At 42.1% G+C, this 18,302-nt stretch overlaps 2 protein-coding genes and 1 long non-coding RNA gene across 6 annotated transcripts in view; 1 reads left to right on the forward strand and 2 right to left on the reverse strand.

Moving 5' to 3' along the window:
• SMAD9 (SMAD family member 9) overlaps positions 1-2,031 on the reverse strand; it is a 57,868-nt gene extending 55,837 nt beyond the window's left edge. The window contains exon 1 of one of the 2 annotated variants that reach the window (XM_081214975.1): positions 2,005-2,031. The gene's annotated coding sequence lies outside the window, so the exon portion shown is untranslated. The remainder of the gene's footprint in view (positions 1-2,004) is intronic. The other variant, XM_081214976.1, reaches the window with a different exon arrangement.
• Positions 2,032-2,371: 340 nt separating this feature from the next.
• Positions 2,372-9,931, forward strand: LOC308605171. The gene is made up of 5 exons (XR_014013616.1): positions 2,372-2,706; positions 2,808-2,895; positions 3,484-3,582; positions 8,658-8,726; positions 9,415-9,931. It is a non-coding gene; the product is annotated as an uncharacterized lncRNA (long non-coding RNA).
• A 4,817-nt stretch (positions 9,932-14,748) lies between these two features.
• ALG5 (ALG5 dolichyl-phosphate beta-glucosyltransferase) overlaps positions 14,749-18,302 on the reverse strand; it is a 40,570-nt gene continuing 37,016 nt past the window's right edge. For all 3 annotated transcript variants that reach the window (XM_081215064.1, XM_081215063.1, XM_081215065.1), the window contains 2 exons: positions 17,026-17,111; positions 14,749-14,955 (listed from right to left, as the gene is read on the reverse strand). In XM_081215064.1, coding sequence (XP_081071190.1) covers positions 14,840-14,955; positions 17,026-17,111 — 202 coding nt within the window. In that variant the 3' untranslated portion in view covers positions 14,749-14,839. The remainder of the gene's footprint in view (positions 14,956-17,025; positions 17,112-18,302) is intronic.

Consider the following 18,302-nt stretch of genomic DNA (forward strand, 5'->3'; position numbering starts at 1 on the left):
TTCTAGAATCCTTAGCAATGTTTCATTAACAACAAAAACCCCTCCTCTTTCTCATTCCATGGTCTTGGGCAATCAGAGATATAGTAGTTGACGTCTGTGAATATTTTCTGATTACTCATTAACTGGGGATATATAAGAAAAAGAAAAGATTTTAAAAGGAGAAAAGTCAAATAGCTCATGCTGACTTTATAAGACTGATGACAAAGATGTGAGAAGTGCAAAGTACTTAGAGGTTTAACCTAAGATTTGTTTATGTCTTTGATTTTTAGCAAACACTGTAGTGATAAAAATGCGTTTGCTCAGATCAAGAATATGTTGGCATTCTCTTAAACATAGCTTGAAACCGCAGAGTTCAAGCAAAAAACAGCTCTGGCAAAGACAGCCAGTCAAGCACAAAAATGGGAGTTGGTTGTGTCAGAATAGATTAACAAGCTGAAGGCTGTCTGCTAAAGACAGCAGTCTCGCCATCAATGAAGGCGATCATTGCCACTAAAAGTTCTTTTTCTGATATATTATTTGAAGCTTCTATCATAATATATTTTAAATGCTCCTTTTTTATAAATGATTACATCATTTTCTTATCTGCAGTATCCTTCTTGGATAACCACAAGCTTGAGAGCGGTCCAAAATCCTGCTCATGGTTTCCTACAAATATAGGAACACCTACGTATTGAACTGTCTATTTAGAGTTAGGAGAATGTGTTTGGATTTTATTTTTACTTCCTTTTTAAATATAGATCACTATTTCTAAAATGTAAACATCCAGTGGCATTCCCTGACACCGACAGGAATCCCAAGGCAGAAGATATGCCTGTAGGATTAACATGTCACTCACCCAGAAGGATGCCCAAATGCTTGGCTCAATTATGGCCAAGGAGGTAGCATTATTAAATGCCTTTTGACTTTACAGCGATTCTCTATTATTCCTGTTCAACAACGCTTCCAAAAGATTATCCGAGAAATCTGGCAAGCCACTGAAACGGTACTTGTAAATTGGATCCATTAAAAGCAATCCACAGTGTCCTGTGGGTGTGTATCCGACTGTGAATTACTGGGCAAAGGATTTACGTGCAATTTTATTCCCAAAGTCGATTTACATCATTTGTACGTTATTTCTCACGCGTACCAGTTCCAGCCCAGAAACAAGTCAACGGAGTATTTCTAAACTATCATTTCAAATTTCCACTGTCAAGAGTGGGAGGAGGAAGGCATAGTAACGGGAAGACCTGTCAGCGATTAGCCATCCATAAAACTGTGTCCCGTCCCCCCGCCGCCGCCCCGCGCTGCTCCTTCCGATCACAATGCTGGCGTCAGTAAGTCTCCTGTATCTGTTCCCCACCTCGCCCCCCTCCCCTCTGCGGAGAGTTGGCACCGAACGGCAGGCGAAGGAAAAGACAAACACCCCAGCTCCCAACACAATCCAAGCGCTAGCGCAGAGACACTTGAACAACATTCCTAACTTTTCTTTTTTTCTTTTTGCTCACTTCGCGTGTCTCAAAGGTAAGCAGAGTAAAAAACCCCTACGAGATACAAGGCCTGGGAGGCCAGCGGAGTCACATATACTACCCCGCACCCCGATTTCTCCACTGTCCTCCCCCTCCGGCCACAGCAAACAGTTACTCAGCGGCAAATCGGGGTCTCCACGGCGCCTGTCCTCGGTGCTCGGCCCCTCGCGGTACCCAGCCCGGGGGCTGACGGCGAGCGCCCATCCCTGGCCCCCGCCGCGGGCCAAGCATCCTCTGACAGGTCCCAGGTGCCGGCGGCCCCCGCGGCCGCAGCCGAGAGGAAGGCGCGCGGCCGTCTCCCCGGAGCTGCCCCCTCCGGCCTCTCGCCCACCCCGACCCACCCCAAACAGGCCCCATCAAGAAATACAGGGATGGAGAGTACAAAGAGCCAAGCCACACACCAAAGAGCCTCCAAGACTTTCCTGTGGAAGAAAAACTTCGCCGCACCCGCATCCACACACGCACACGCCCAGCGCGCGCCGGGGAGGGCTGCTCTTACCTGTTCCCCGCGGGGCCGCTCATCCCTACCCCCCCACCCCCACCCAAGTCTGGCCGCGTCCCCTCCCCCGCGGTGGGTGCCCCGGCCGCCCGCTCCGAAAGCCGCGCACTCACCACCTGGCTGAGCGTGCCCAGCCCCTGCAGGGCCCGGCGACGGCGGCGGCGGCGGCGGGGACCGAGACAGCGGCTCCAGCGGCGGCGGCGGCAGCCGCGGCCCCAGTCGGCGTCAGTCAGACTGGAGCCGCGAAGCCTCATCGCCCGTATTAGTGCGCCGACCTGGAAAGCCGCCAGAAGCCCTGCTCGCAGGCCCGCCCCCGCCGCCCGCCGCCCGCCGCCCGCCGCCGCTCGCCGCTCGCCGCCCGCCGCCCGCCGCCCGTCGCCGCCGCCGAGCGCCCGGGCCGCTCCGGGAGCCCGCGAGGAGGGGGAGTGCGGCGCGGCCCGCGGCCACGTGCGCGAAAACCCGCGGCGCGGGCGCCTCAGGGAGGCCCGCGCGAGGGGGCTCCCAGCCTCGGGCTGCGTCTGCGTCCTCCCGCGAGACCCCGGACTCCCCTCGGTCCGCGATCAAGCTCCCTCGGCGGGGAGGCTCCCGCCAGCGCGGGGCAGCTCGCGCCTCTTCCCCGCCACGCTGAGACTTCCTGCCTCCACCTGGAGCCGGAGGCCGGAGAGCCGTTACCAGAACTAGAGATACGGGACCAACAAATCGGTTTGGACTCCCCCCCCGCGCCCCCGAGTGACTCTTTCTGACGTGTTTCTGGGTCCTGAGGGTTGCTGTTATTTGCTGTTTGTTTCTTACTTGCTTTGCAGAGTAAAGGGGATCATTACTCCCACCGACAGCGCCAGAGTAGCTGGTTTGCCCTGGCATAAGCAGAAGAAAAGCTACTCACTCTGAGTGGTGAGTGGTGGTTAAAACAAGCCATATAATTTTGTGGGTTGTCATTTCCTTACCCGTATTTATTTGCTTAACAGCCTAGCATATATAATATATACTCTTGTCTAATCTAATTAAAGGTACAACCTTATGGGCCGTGAACAACGTTAATGGACAGCCTTCCTTGCTCATGGCCCGGCTCCCCCCCTGGATAGCCTGCCTTTGGAGGTCACTGTGGACTCCTCCAACTAGCTCAGAATTTGTTTAGGAAATGCCACCAACATACTGATGGCCTCTGATTCCCCATCAGCCAGCAGCTCTTCATAGAAAAGGCATTTACTGTAGAGATGAAAGTAGAGGAAAGCCACACGGGACAGTATTCAGTTTGCTCTTGTGTGTAGAAAAATGAGTCCTCCAGAAGGTCCTGATACCCCTGAAATGCAAAGCCGTGAATTGAACTGCTTTTTCTCGTTCTCAAAGCACTGAGCTTTCTTCCTGTGGCAGATGCCATGTTTGCATTATCATAGTGTGTTGTCAGTTGAGCAGTGACCTTGTGTAAAACAGCATTTGTGGTAGAATTTAAATCACCTGGCCCATTTTCCTCTGCTCCAGGCTAGGTGTTAAGTTGGAGATTGTTCTTGGTGTGAAACTCCAGGAAACTTCTGGACTGCTAAGAACTACAGGTTGCACTTCCTGGGCCCTTTATTGCAGGTAAACTAATGAGGTCACACAATTGATAATATGTGGCTTACTTTTTCTTTTTTTTTAATGTTATTAAGAAAAGAAATGGCCCATCCACTATCTGTTTCCTTTGCTTACGTGCATTAGACAATGCAGAGGACACAACGCAGAGCAAGAAATTATAACCTGTGCAGTACTAGCTTGTGCTTCTGACACAGTCTTTTTTTTTTTTTTTTTTTTTCCTGCGGTACGCGGGCCTCTCCCTGCTGTGGCCTCTCCCGTTGCGGAGCACAGGCTCCGGACGCTCAGGCTCAGCGGCCATGGCTCACGGGCCCAGCCGCTCCGCGGCATGCGGGATCTTCCTGGACCGGGGCACGAACCCGTGTCCCCTGCATCGGCAGACGGACTCTCAACCACTGCGCCCCCAGGAAAGCCCCTGACGCAGTCTTTTTAAGTTCACAGAATTCTCTGGGCTCTTGGCAGGACTTGGATTTGCAGATTCTTTGTGTGTAGTCTGCTTTTTCTGTACATTCTCATTTACATACCATGAAATTTTGGCATCGAGAAGTTAGCCTGTCACTTATACAATCACTTATCCCTCAAACCTAGTATAGCAGGTTAATCCTTTATACCCAAGAACAGTAAGATCTGAGTTCCAAGGAGAAAATACCGACTCTGGGAAGGAAGGCTCAGAGCTGACACTCCATTTTTCAGAAGCTGAATATCCTTGGAATAGGAAATCCAGACTCTTTGCTTTATTTTTCCCTCTTGATTTCTTGATCGGCTGCAGTTGTATAGCTTGTTAGAACTTTCACCAAAAAAGTACCTAATGGGAATCATGTGAGAGCTGAGACTCAGTCACGGGTTGTGATTTGGTAGAAACACCAGTAAAATTTTGGTTTCAGACCTGAAAACCGTAGCAAAACGAAGCTGAATTTTCTGAATTACAAGAACTCCCCCTTTTCTGAATGACAAGAACTTGGCTGAGCATGAGCTCCTGCAGCCCATAAAGAGGTGGGAGGAGGGGCAGCCTCCTTACCCGTGAGAAGGTCGGTTCTTTTCACTTGTCATGTGCCCAGCATAGGACAAGGTTGTGAGAAAGTCTGCAGTAATCCATAGATGCAAAGATCCTGCTTTGTACATCTGTTGTACCTTATGTTTGATCCAGCATTATAATGGTTCCACTCAGAGCCATTGGCTTGCTGCCTGTACACCTCTCCCACTTCTAGTCTCCTTCCTACATTTCATCTGTAGCTCTCCACTTTTCCTGCCTCCCCCTTGAATTTTCCTTCAAGAGCCATCTTAACTCCATGACCATCACTGAACACGTTCCTGAGTACCAGGTGCCTGGACTAACCATATGGACACAGAACAGAGGCCCTCAGTAAACTCGGTCTCGCTAGAGAGACCCATATGCCGATGATTGTCATACAACTTCATGTGTCGCTTAGGGCCAAGGACACGGAAGGTCTCAGGGAGGTCTCCACAGAGGTGAAATTCAGCTACACCTTGAGAAATGAGTATGAATGCCTACCAGCCAGATAGCCAAAGAACCACGTGGTGCGCCCACCCACCTCGGTGGATGCAGCCCTGTGGGTGCTGGCTTTGAGGCAGAGTGCAGCCTGAATTTCATCCAGCCGCCTTGGGCAGAGACTTGGATGCAGACACAACTTGCACGATCATAATGACAGCCCAGAATGCCTAGAATGTGCCGAATTCCATGAGGTTTTGAGTATGAAAACCTCAGTTTTTCTAGAGAATTGTCAAACTATTTGATTTCAGTGCTGTTCCAACATTCTTAGAGGTCAACAATGACATTTCAATAATTCAGTGAGTTTTCTTGATCCTCATTTTAAAAAAGTTTTGAGATACAGCTTTATTATTTTAAGTAAATTTATGTTAATATTGGAATTCAGTCAAATTGGTGCTTGGTAGCATGCTATTTAGGGACTAGGTGAGACTGACTTTCGTTTTTTAATTGTATTTATTTTTGGCTGCGTTGGGTCTTCGTTGCTGCGCCTGGGCTTTCTCTAGTTGTAGCAAGTGGGGGCTTCTCGTTGCGGAGCCCAGGCTCAAGGTGCGCGGGCTTCAGTAGTTGTGGCGCATGGGCTTAGTTGCTCCGCGACATGTGCAATCTTCCCGGACCAGGGATGGAACCCGTGTCCCCTGCATTGGCAGGCGGATTCTTAACCACTGTGCCACCAGGGAAGTCCCTGACTTTTTTTTTTTTAATAATCTTTATCATTTTTAAGTGTCCAGTTCAGAAGTGTTAAGTATATTCACATTGTTATACAAATGTCTACAATTTTTTCACTTTAGAAAACTGAAATTCCATATCCATTAAAAAGCAATTCCCCCGCCTCCTTCTCCACAGCTTTTGGCAACCACTTTTCTACTTTATTTCTAGCATTTTGACTCTTTTAAATTTATTTATTTATTTATTTTTGGGCTGTGTTGGGTCTTCGTTTCTGTGCAAGGGCTTTTTCTAGTTGCGGCGAGCAGGGGACACTCCTCATCGCGGTGCGCGGGTCTCTCACTATCGCGGCCTCTACTGTTGCGGAGCACAGGCTCCAGACGCGCAGGCTCAGTAGTTGTGGCTCACCGGCCCAGTTGCTCCGCGGCATGTGGGATCCTCCCAGACCAGGGCTCGAACCCGTGTCCCCTGCATTAGCAGGCAGATTCTCAACCACTGCGCCACCAGGGAAGCCCCGGATTTTGACTCTTAGAAACTTCATATGCATGGTATCATACTGTGCTTCTCTTTCTGTGACTGGCTTATTTCCCGTAGCGTAACGTCCTCTAGGTTCATCTATGTTGTAGCACATGGCAGGATTTCCTTCTTTATTAAGGCTTCATAATTTTCCATTGTATGTATAGGCTACATTTTTTTTAATCCATTCATCAGTCAGTGGACATTTGGTTTGCTTCTGCCTCTTGGTTTTTGTGAATAATGCTATAGTGAACATGAGCGTGCAACTATCTTTTTGAGATCCTGCTTTGAATTCTTTTGGATATATACCCAAGAGTGGGACTGACAGATCACATGGCAGTTCTATTTTCAAGTTTGTAAAGAAGCTCAATGTTGTTTTCCATATGGCTGCATTATTTTACATTCCCACCAGAATGTTAAGTGCACAGCGTTCCAATTTCTCTGCATCCTCACCAACGCTTGTTACTTTCTCTTCTTTTGATAGTGACCATCCTAATGGGTGTGAGTTGACACCTCATTGTGGTTTTGGTTTGCATTGCTCTTACTATTAGTGATGTTGAACATCTTTTCATATGCTTGTTGGCCATTTGTGTATCTTCTTTGGAGAATTTTTTATTCAAGTCCTTTGCCCATTTAAAAAATCTGATTATTTGGTTTTGCTGTTGAGTTGTAGGAGCTCTTTATATATTATGGATATTAATCCCTTATCAGATATGTGATTTGCAAGTATTTTCTCCCATTCTGTATGTTGCCTTTAAACTCTGTTGTTTCCTTTTATGCCCAGAAGTTTTAAAGTTTGATGTAATCCCATTTGTCTGTTTTTACGTTTGTTGCCTATACTTCTGCTGTCATGTTTGATCCTCATTCTTTGATGCCTCTACTACTTTTAAGAAACCCACAAAGTTTTTAACAAATTAAATGAATAAATGAATGAATATTGACTCCCCTGGTGGCGCAGTGGTTAAGAATCTGCCTGCGAAGGCAGGGGACACGGATTCGAGCCCTGGCCTGGGAAGATCCCACATGCTGCGGAGCAGCGAAGCCTGTGTGCCACAACTACGGAGCCTGCACTCTAGAGCCCGCGAGCCACGACTACTGAGCCCGCGTGCCTAGATCCTGTGCTCCACGACAAGAGAAGCCACCACAGTGAGAAGCCTGCACACCACAACGAAGAGTAGCCCCCCTTGCCACGACTAGAGAAAGCCTGTGCACAGCAACGAAGACCCAACACAGTAAAAAATAAGTAAATAAAAAATAAATAAATTTAAAAAAATGAATGAATGCAACACATAAAAGGAAAAGAGCAGAAAACATTCTACTTAATTAAATGGCAGGAATTATTCAACCATTGTTAACTCCCAATTCACATTTCACTTGGGCTCCATTGTATTGGGCTTTTCCTTCCCCTGCTTGTCTCATTAACACCTACTTACAGATCTCAGCTCAAGTGTCACATCTTAGAGAAGGCTTCTTGGGCCTCTTTGATATGGTTAGACCCTCTGGTTTATAATCTTGTAGGACCATGTATTTCTCATTCATAACCAACACCACTGTTCCAAATTGACTTATATTTAATTACTTGATTACCGTCTGTCTCCTTTAATTATCTGTAATATCTAAAAGAATGGGGAGTGTGTCTGATTTTGTTCTTGTTTCTTCCCAACACCTAAAAAGTGCCTGGCATATAGTAAGTGCTCATCAAATACTTGTTAAATGTATGGAGGTGTATTAGGAATAGAGGAAGAGAATAGAGTAACGGATCCTGGGCTTGGATTCATACCAGGCTTTTGGTGTGCCAAGGGCTTAGCAGTGCAGGAGAAAGCAACGCCTGCCTCTGGTCTTCTTTTTGAAAAACTAGAAGAGTGTGTGTGTGTGTGTGTGTGTGTACTGAAGGGGGGTGAAGTTAGGGGTGATTCATAGTCATTTTGGGGAAGCGGTAGACACGTTAAAGGACCTGGAGAGTCATATGGTCCACAAAACTTACCTTTACAGTAAAGGTAAGTTTAAGGTTTGTTCTTATTTTCATGTGGGATTTAATTATTTGATGGTATATGTAACACAAACTCTAACCCAGTTATAATGACTTTTTATTTTATATTTTATCCACTTATTTCAATATAATTTTTGTGGGTTGTAGGCGGTACTTGACTTTGTGGTATCTGATCCCCACAGAACTGAATGGGTTCCCATTCCTTTTGAATAGCAGAAATTTGTTTTTAGGATGAAGATAAGTTTAATTTTGATACGGGAACTTTGCAATACATTCTGGAATAAAAGGCAACATCCTAAGGTATCACAGAATTATGGTTGAGCTTTACTACTAAGAATGGGTGTCTTAGTTCAGGTATCTGTAACAAGATAGGTGTCTTAACCAACAGAAATTTATTTCTCACAGTTCGAGAAGCTGGAAGTCCAAGATCCCTGCCTACTAGCTGCCTGGAAGGAAGATGCAAGTTTCTCCCTGGTATTTGTTAGTGATCAATATGTTGACTTTTTGCCATTCTCTGTGGCATTATCTTTTTTATAAAGGCTTAATAAACTTTATACTCTTTCATCCACACATTGGTCTTTAATTTATAGATGACTTATGGAAGAATGAATTCTAGGAGAAATTAAAGAAATATTCAGAACACTTTAAATGAGAATAAAAGAACATCTCTAAAAGCATTTTCTGTACAAATAAAATGTTTCATGTTCATACAGAATCTTAAGATTCATGAAGGGTCTTCATGATGTGCCTGTATCATATCACATATTGTTTAGTGAGCCTTAGATCTACTTTAAGGCCTCTATTGAAAATAGTGAAGCATAGAAGAAAGCCAATCCATTACTTTTTTTTTTTTTAACATCTTTTTTGGAGTATAATTGCTTTACAATGGCATGTCAGTTTAATCCATTACTTTTTGCTCTCCTATTTAAGAGAGAAGTTTGGGTGGAGAAATAGTCTTTTAGAATAGTTACGTTTAGAATAAGGTAGGTTGTAAACCAATAAAAGATAATATTCTGCATTTACCAAATATAAAATATTCTCCCTGATATGAGCATATGTGTTATCTTAACATTTTCATAAAATTCTTGTTTTTAAAGCTTAGGCTTGTATATTTCATTTCATACAGCAGCTCATGTGTTATCTCTGTATTACTGTTTTATAGATAAGAAAACTGAGATGCACGCAGCTTTCATCACTGGAAAAAAGTCTCCTGACTCACCCAAACAGTATCTTTCCACATCAGTTGCCTATCCAGAGGGAAAAATGATGTCCAAGAAACCACACTTTTAATGAAATTTAAATTTTTTAAAGAATATTTTTTATTTTTTGGCTGCGCCACGCAGCATGCAGAATCTTCTCCTACCAGGGATTGAACCCGTGCCCCCTGCAGTGGAAGCACGGAGTCTTAACCACTGGACCACCAGGGAAGTCTGAAATTTAAATTTCTAACATATATTTCCTATAAGAAATATAAATAAGGTTCTACCTAGGGGCAGGACAGGAATAAAGATGCAGACCTACTAGAGAATGGACTTGAGGACATGGGGAGGGGGAAGGGTAAACTGGGACGAAATGAGAGAGTGGCATGGATATATATACACTACCAAATGTAAAATAGATAGCTAGTGGGAAGCAGCTGCATAGCACAGGGAGATCAGCTTGGTGCTTTTTGACTACCTAGAGGGGTGGGATAGGGTGGGTGGGAGGGAGACGCAACAGGGAGGGGATATGGGGGTATATGTATACGTATAGCTGATTCACTTTGTTATAAAGCAGAAACTAACACACCACTGTAACATAATTATACTCCAATAAAGATGTTTAAAAAATTTAAGAAAAAAGAAATACAAATAAGGTTCTATTCTTGTTGGAAGTGTTTTTTTCTGAAATGATTATTCTTGAAAAGTGTGATAAAATTGCAGCTAAAACTCAGCTGTCATGCACTGACTAATCATCAGAAATGGTGAATGTACAGGAATTCGAGAAATTCAAAAAACTATGGGACTTGACGAAACTGAGGATTTTAAATTTTAAAATCTCAATTTATTTCTCTTTAAATAATTGGCCTGTGGAAAGAGAAAAGTCATCATAGTTGGAAACATTAATGGGTCAAACTCTTACCCCACCTACTTTAGTATGAGAATCTGTCACCTTCTGAATAGGGCTTGCTTTTGGCAGATTCTGCTAATACTTCTTTTATCTTAAAAAAGACAGATTGGGCACTAGTTGCATACTTAGCTTATTCATTCTCCAACTGTGGGTCACAGCTCCCCAACTGTGATGCCAGAAGATTGCCTAGGGGATTGCAAGGCCTGTTACCTCTGTTTTTGCCCCTTTTCCCTCCCTCATTTGTAATAAATTGTCTTATATATTCCACTACATATATTTAGAACCACATCAGACTGTTTTAGTATTTGCTTCCACCATCAAACATAATATAAAACTCTTGAAGTCTTTTGTATTTGTCAATATTCTACTTACCATGTATTTTCTTCCTTCCTAAGGTTCCACGTTTCCTTCTTTTGATGTTTTCTGTTTAGAGAATTTTGTTTAGCCATTGTTTTAGGGTAGGTCTGTGGGTGTCCAGTTGTCTAAGCTTTCCTTTATCTGAGATTGTCTTTATTTCCCCTTCATACTTGAAGATTTGTTTTTTGCTGAGTATGAGATTCTGTGTTGACAGTTCCTTACTTTTAGTATTTAAAAAATATTGTGCCACATCCTTCTGACTGGCATAGTTTCTGATGGTAAATTCAGTCATTCTGATTGTTTCCCCACTATAGGTAAGGTGTCAGGTTTTTTTTTTTTTTTTTGGTGGCTTTCAAGATTTTTTCTGTCTTTAGTTTTCAGAAGTTTAATTGTGATGTATGTGTCTTGGTATGGATTTCTTTGGGTTTATCCTATACGGAATCTGATTCTGTAGATGTATGCCTTTTGCCAAGTTTGAGGAGTTTTCAGCCAGTATTTCTTCAAGTGCGTTTTCCACCCTTCCAGGGACTCTGATGATACTGTTAGATCTTTTTATAGTTTCACTGAGCCTTTTTTTTTTCCTTCTGTTTTTTCTCTCTTGATCAGATTAATTTCTATTGTGCTGTCTGTGAGTTTACTGATTCTTTCCTTTGCCACCCCCATTCTGCTGTTGAGCTTATCCACCAAGCTTTTTATTGATTGTATTTTTCAGTTCTAAAATTTCCATTTGGGGGACTTCCCTGGTGGTCCAATGGTTAAGACTCCACGCTTCCACTGCTGGGGGGCACAGGTTCTATCCCTGGTCGGGGAACTAAGATCCCACATGCTGCGTGGCATGGCCAAAATAAAAAAATTAAAGATAATAATAAATAAATTTCCATTTGTTTCTTCTTGATATTGTCTTTTTCTTTGCTGAGACTTTGTTTCTTTGCTGAGGCTTTCTACATTTTTCATTAATTTCAAGCATGTTTGTAATTCTGTGGAAGCATTTTGGTCATGGCTGCTTTAAAATCCTTGTCAGATAATCCTAACATCTCTGATCTCAGTGTTGGCATCTCGATTGTCTTTTTTCATTCAAGTTGAGGTTTTTCTGGTTCTTGCTTTAACAAGTGATTTTCTTGTGAAACCTGGACATTTTATTATGTTCTGAGACTCTGGATCTTATTCACAACTCTTGTTTTAGCTGACACTCCTCTGGTCGAGAAGGGGGAGCACCGTCTTGTTATATTGCCAGGGGAGGTGTCCTTGGCCCCCACTGACACCCAAAGGAAGGGGGACTATTTATTATACTTGGGCAGGGGTAGGAGTTCTGGCTCACTACATGGTCCTCATTGTCACCGCAGGGGGGTGGCCTCATCACTGCGGGGCCACCAGAGGAAGTGCCTCCTCTGACTCCATCCCTGGGAGGGGGTGGAGCTGCTGTTACTGCAGAGGGGAGTGCAAGGCCAGCTTCCCCTGGTGCGGACTCAGGATTGGCTTTGGGGGATGAAAGTCCTGCTCCCTGCTGGGCGTCTCTGACATCACCCGGGTGAGGATGTCCAGGTACCTGATTCCAGCCTTCTGAGGGTGTGCATCTTGGCTCCCCACTCAGCCTTGGCTCTTGTCAGCAGGTGTGAGGTCACCATTCTTTCCTGTAGTGTTTGGTTGTAGAAGGGCAGTAGTTGTCTAGAGGATCAAATCTGGGAAGGTACTGCTTTTTGTGACCATCAAAATACTAATGAGTTTTACTTCAAAATCAGTGAATTCCAAATGAGTCCTATATTGGATGGACATAATAAAATCATTAGTTTGTAGATTTGGTGCCTTTGAGTTTGCACAAAAACAAAGCAACCCATAAGGCTGCTTCTTCAGGAGATTTAGCTGTCGATAAAATGGATAACCTCATTCATGTAATTTTTTTCTTGGACAAATGAATTGTAATGCTGGCACTATCTAACCATTTGGGAAACCTTTACGGAACAATCACAATTTAGGATGCTAAGGAGACACACAAATAAAAGGCAAGGTTTCTGCTCTTGAGGAAATTATAACAATAAAAAAAGTGGAAAACAGAACTGGAGAATCAACTGTGAATCGTGGAAATACACAACTACATAGAGACATAGAATTACAGATGTCAAACGTGTCATCATCCAGACATAATCTTGAGTCAAATAAACTCCATGTATACATATTCTATAAGAATAAGTCAGAAGGTAGAAAGTACTGTAAGTGGTCATGTTGTCTGATTGTAATGAGATTGTACCCTCAGTTTTAATCATGGCCCATGATCCTATTTCCTGCTTTTATTTCAGTAGAAGCATGACACCGGCTACTTGTGTGATCTTGGGCAAATCACTTGTCTAACACTACTTCTTCGTTTCTAAAATGTGGGTAATCATAACTGTATGATAGAGTTGTTTGATCAGATTAAGCTAAATAATGCACATGAAATTCTTATCACAGTTCCTTGCACATAGTAAAATGATAGTAGCTGATATTTTTGCTTTTGCTATGGCTGCTTGCCTCTTTTTGTTAGCAGGCTCTATGTCAACAAGTTAAACTACGTTTTCTCTTACAGAGTGCCCCCGAGTCTGTACTACGCTGTTAGCTTAGGTGAACCTGTGCCTAGGAAGATAAACTGGCATCAAGGATATCAGAAACCTTTCTTAATAGGGCTCGTGGGTGAACTACATAAAAAACTATTGACCCTTCTCCTGAAAATTCCTCTCATGCTTCAAACATACATTTTTTTTTCACTAGCTTACAAAGAACAATACATTACTGTCTTATCATAGTTTCATTAAGGATCTTATTTTTGGCTCAAGGCTTGTAACTTTAAATTCTTGTTCATGCTCACGGTCATTTTACTATTTGTTTCCTCTCATTTCTACTTGCATAAGCCTTGTTTTGTTCTGTTCATTTAAGTGACTTAAAGGCTCTCAGAACCTGGTAGTGAATGAAGTTTGCTTATTTACTTGGTCCATATTAAGTGTTTACGCTAAGCACTGGGAATACTAATTTGAGTAAGAAATGGTTTCTGTTCTCAAGGAGCTTGTTGTCTAATACAGATGTGACAACAGCAGCCAGCTTTAGCTGACTGACTTTTCGTCGCAAGGCTTGTCTTTAAAATGCTGTATTTCACGTGCTTCTGAAACCTTCTACGTACGTGTCCCCAGTCATCACACTGTCAGAAACTGAAGTAGCATACTCATTAAAGAGTGTAGGCCCTGGATCCGGACTATGTGGGCTAGGGCCACAACTCTACTGTTTCCTACTTCTGTGACCTTGGGCAAGTGACTGCTTTGTGCCTTAGGTTTCCTCTCCTATTGTAAAAGTTAGAAGACTCATTATATACTAAGTGCTTAGAACGGTGGTGGGCAGACAGTCCACACTCAGTAAATGTTAGGTATTATTATTTTCTCTAAAACATCAGAAACAATCTAATTCTTATTTTTAGGAGTTCATTGTTTTGTAACTGCTATTTTTTAGTCTTTAGTTTCTCAAAAACACAGGCTTCTGAGTTAATACATTTATTAATATCGCAAAACCTTCTCTTTTTAATGAAGAATTTCCAATTTTTATTAACATGAACTCAAGAGGGAAGGGTTGCCAGGAGGTAAGAAAAATTTGGAAGGAGATAAATAAGACTGTATGAGAAAGTGGATACCTTTGTGAGCAAGCCTATATCCTTTCTTTAACATAATTTCCTAGACTTTTACAGAATGAATTATGGGTTTAATGTTGATAAATTTATATATATTTAAACATTTATTTTTAAATCCCTGAACACATGTATGATTGTGGTTTATATTTAAGTTCATGAGAATAAGGCACTTTAGAGTAAGAATAATTGCTTCTGTCTTCTGTTTAAAAATTGTATTTCTCAGAATCATAATGATAATTAAGCTAAATGAATAAAATCGCTAAAGCAAAAGAAATTCTGACTTTTGTTACAAACACCTTAAAAAGTTTTGTGTCCAAAAGTGGTATAAAGATTTTTACTGCTGGCAGTAAATTCTTTAAAATTATCAAAAGGCATACAATGGAATAGGTTTATTCCAGCTTTATTTAAAATTTTAATTTCAAATGAAATAATGTGACACTGATGGATAAGAATACAACCAAAGATGGCAAATAACCTAATTCACTTTCCTGGTTTGCTCAAGCCTCCAGGCACCAGTCAAATATCGAAGTCGTATAAAAAGTAGGTCCTTGCCCATCTGTAGCCAGCTCCAAAATGGAACTAATTTAGAACCTGCGATTTAAAAATAATTAAAAATAAATATATTTTCAGGAAACATAACAGTTTAAAATTGTATTTTAGAAGTCACGACCTTTGTGAGCTTCTAGTCACCTTAATTTAACTTACATTATTTATATTATATATGTATGTCTGTTAAACAATTCCTTTGCACATTTAAAAATGATTTTCGGGGGCAAATCTTCATGTTTTACACACTGCTTTTCAATCTCATGTACTACAGAGAATCAGATACACCTCTATACATAATACAAGTACAGATTAATAATCTGAGATAAGAAAGCCAAGACAAAAACCCAACTTTTATTCTAATTCTACCAAAGACTCTCAATCAGATAAAATAAATACATCTTAGCTAGGCCATCTTCTTGTCCAGTGGTTGTCAAATGGCAACATGCCAAGTGCAGTTGACTGCATGAGATTTGCCTCCTTGAGCATGTCTTAAAAAGCTTATATATTCCTTGATTTTACCCCTTGAAATTGTTTTTTTGGTAAGTCAGAAGCAGACCTGCCCTGCCCTCCAATTTCAGGTAACTGGCATGCTGGGTGGTAGAGTGACGTGGTAAAGACCACAGGACGATCACTGACACTTTCCAGATTGAAGCCCAAACGCTCTAGCTTCTTTCTCTATTCCTTTCTTCCCACCCCTCCCCCCACCACAAGCTTTACTGAGGTGTAACTAGCAAATAAAATTGAAATGTATTTAAAGTGTACAACGTGATGATTTGATAGCTGTATACACTGTGAAATGATTACCACAATGAAGTTAACACATCCACCGTAATTAATTTAAATCATGGATAAGAGATTTAAATATCTTCAAAGGCAAAGTGAGTGGTTTCTCTAAAAACAACAAAAACAAAACACCTTGAAGTGAAATAAAACTTGAGAAGATCTAAACTGTGAGAATTTCAGATGGCCCTGCTCTAGTGGGGAGGGACCGATTGTATATGGCTGAGTGTTTGGGGATGATTAACAGAAAAACTGCTAAGTGCTGGTTAACAAGATTTAACAGTCAACTCTCTGAGAAATGCAAGTGAGCAACTGATATAAAATGAAACATTTTTACTTTTCCCCACTTCAACTTCCCATAGAGTCTAAGCTGGTCACAGATCAACACAGACACATTGACCGAGCTGATCCTGATGAGTCGGAGGCATCCTTTCACCTGCTTCCCATCCCCTTTGATCTAGGCTGCTACTGTGGAGATGAGTCAAACTGCTGTAAACTCAATATGATTCAGCAAGACTCCAAGAGGTCTACATAGCTTGTATGATTTCCAGACCGGTTCTTAGCCTTTTTCTGTCCCTAAACACCTGAAGTTGCTTACTTCAACAGTGACTTTTCAAGAGGAGGCCATGCTTACCTGGGGGAGAGGTGACTTTGAAAAAGTCTCCAGTTAACTGCTCCTACACTGTGAATTAATTTAGGATCATTCTAAGGTAAGCAAAGGAGAACACTAGAATATATTTTAAATTCTAAACAGTGAGCGCTGTCTAAGCTTTTCTGAATAGAAATTATTCGGAAGTATGATAGATTTCACATTTTAAATCTTAGAAATCTTTACATTTTGGGATATATGTACAGATGCCAGTTAAAAATCGGCTGTGAATGGATTATGGACATTTGGAGTAAAAACAACTAATTCCTCATTTAGCTTTGCACAGTGGTTTGTAGGTACTCAAAACTCACTGAGTAATGAAATAATACTAAAAAAAAAAATTGGTATTACAGACAATAAAGTTTATCTGAAGACTATTCACCTTGCTTCTAGCCTGAAATCACCATGATCCTGTCTACTGTACAAGTTTTTATTGAATTCTTTAGGCAAGCCAGTAGGCCTAATGAAGACCCTAAGAAGAGACTAAAAAAATACAGAAGGCAGTAAGCCAGCTGGAGGAGGGTGGCAAGGATTAGTAGGCAGTACTGTCTATGAAACTGCCTCTCTGAGTTAGGACAGCTGAGCTGGGGTGATAGTAAAGCCAGCTGACTTCACTGGACAACTGTATGGTCTGACGTCTTCCCCCACTTAAGATCAGCTGTAATGTAAACAAATATACTCACCTTCAATTTCAGTCCAGTTGACAGCAATTTCTGCTATTGGGATTTTAAAGAACTGTGCTATGTAAAGCAGTTCTACATCAAATGCCCTGAAATAGAAAATACATTGCTATTTATTTTTAAAAAGACAAATAGAGTGTAATTAAATCTCTACCTTGGCACGTTTTAAAGAAGCGTACACAGCAGATATAAAAGCTTATACTGTAAAAGCGAAGGCCAGATAAACGTAAGGTCAAATAAAAGCAAAGTAGTTCAGGAGCTTCAAGGCAAGTAACGTAACACCGCGTGTCACTGCATAACACATAAATGAGAAATATGGCGTCTCTGTCACAACTCAGAAACTCCCAGAGGTAAAAACGGCCTCCTGGGCTCCAAGAGAAAATTTAATCCTGGGAATTTTCAAAATTGATGGTTTTCAAATCCCAACCTTAACTATAGCTCAAGAAACAGAACTGACAGCGTTTTCAACGGCTTCAGAGCTGGTAAAACAGAACCTTGAGAAGCACCGGGAGAGAACGTTCTCAGTCACTTTAGAGCTGCTTGATTACATTCTTCTACCACCAAAGGATCAAGGTTTCTTTTCTAAGTACGGGGTCCCTGTGGCCTGCCTTCCCTCTTCCCCTCCCCAGTGCTGTCCTGGCCAATACACTACTGGCAGCTGGTGAAAGTGAAAAGCCAGTTTAGGCTGGCCTGAAAGGCCTTGTGGGTATAACTACATATATACATAGGAATTAGATACATTGTCTCATTTTAACATGCACTTAAAATCATCTCTAGTCTGAATTCCCAGCTCAGCCTTCCTTCTACCTAGGAAAGACTCCTTCTTAAAAAGCTCCTCTTCAATCAGCCCTTTGGTTTAGGTCGAATCTGCTTTCCTTAACATTTTTGAATCCTGACTTAGAAGTTTTCCTGGATTTTTACAAAATTCTCTCAACGAGTTGCTTCCTTTCACTGGCATTAAACTCAAAAAGAGAAGCACCACTGCCTGTGCTGCACTTCATGCTTTTACTTGTCTCAAAAAGCACTGAAGTCTTTCACTGTTTTGCTTTCATTCTTGAGACATGAAACGCCCCACTTTCTAGACTGCATGGAACACACTTCAGACTTCCCAGGCTTGGTTTTAAAATATGAGCACAAACAAGAAAACGCCTAAAATCCACTTCTATCTGATTTCCCTCATTCCAGACAATCTGAATTTGGGAGTTTTGTTTTCTTGGCTACGATACCACCACCATCCATTATGCAACTAGTTTAAATCCCAAGTGTTTGGATAATTCAGT

Source organism: Mesoplodon bidens, assembly GCF_964165515.1.
Source record: "Mesoplodon bidens genome assembly, chromosome: 17".
In the NCBI taxonomy this organism is placed as follows: domain Eukaryota; kingdom Metazoa; phylum Chordata; class Mammalia; order Artiodactyla; family Ziphiidae; genus Mesoplodon; species Mesoplodon bidens.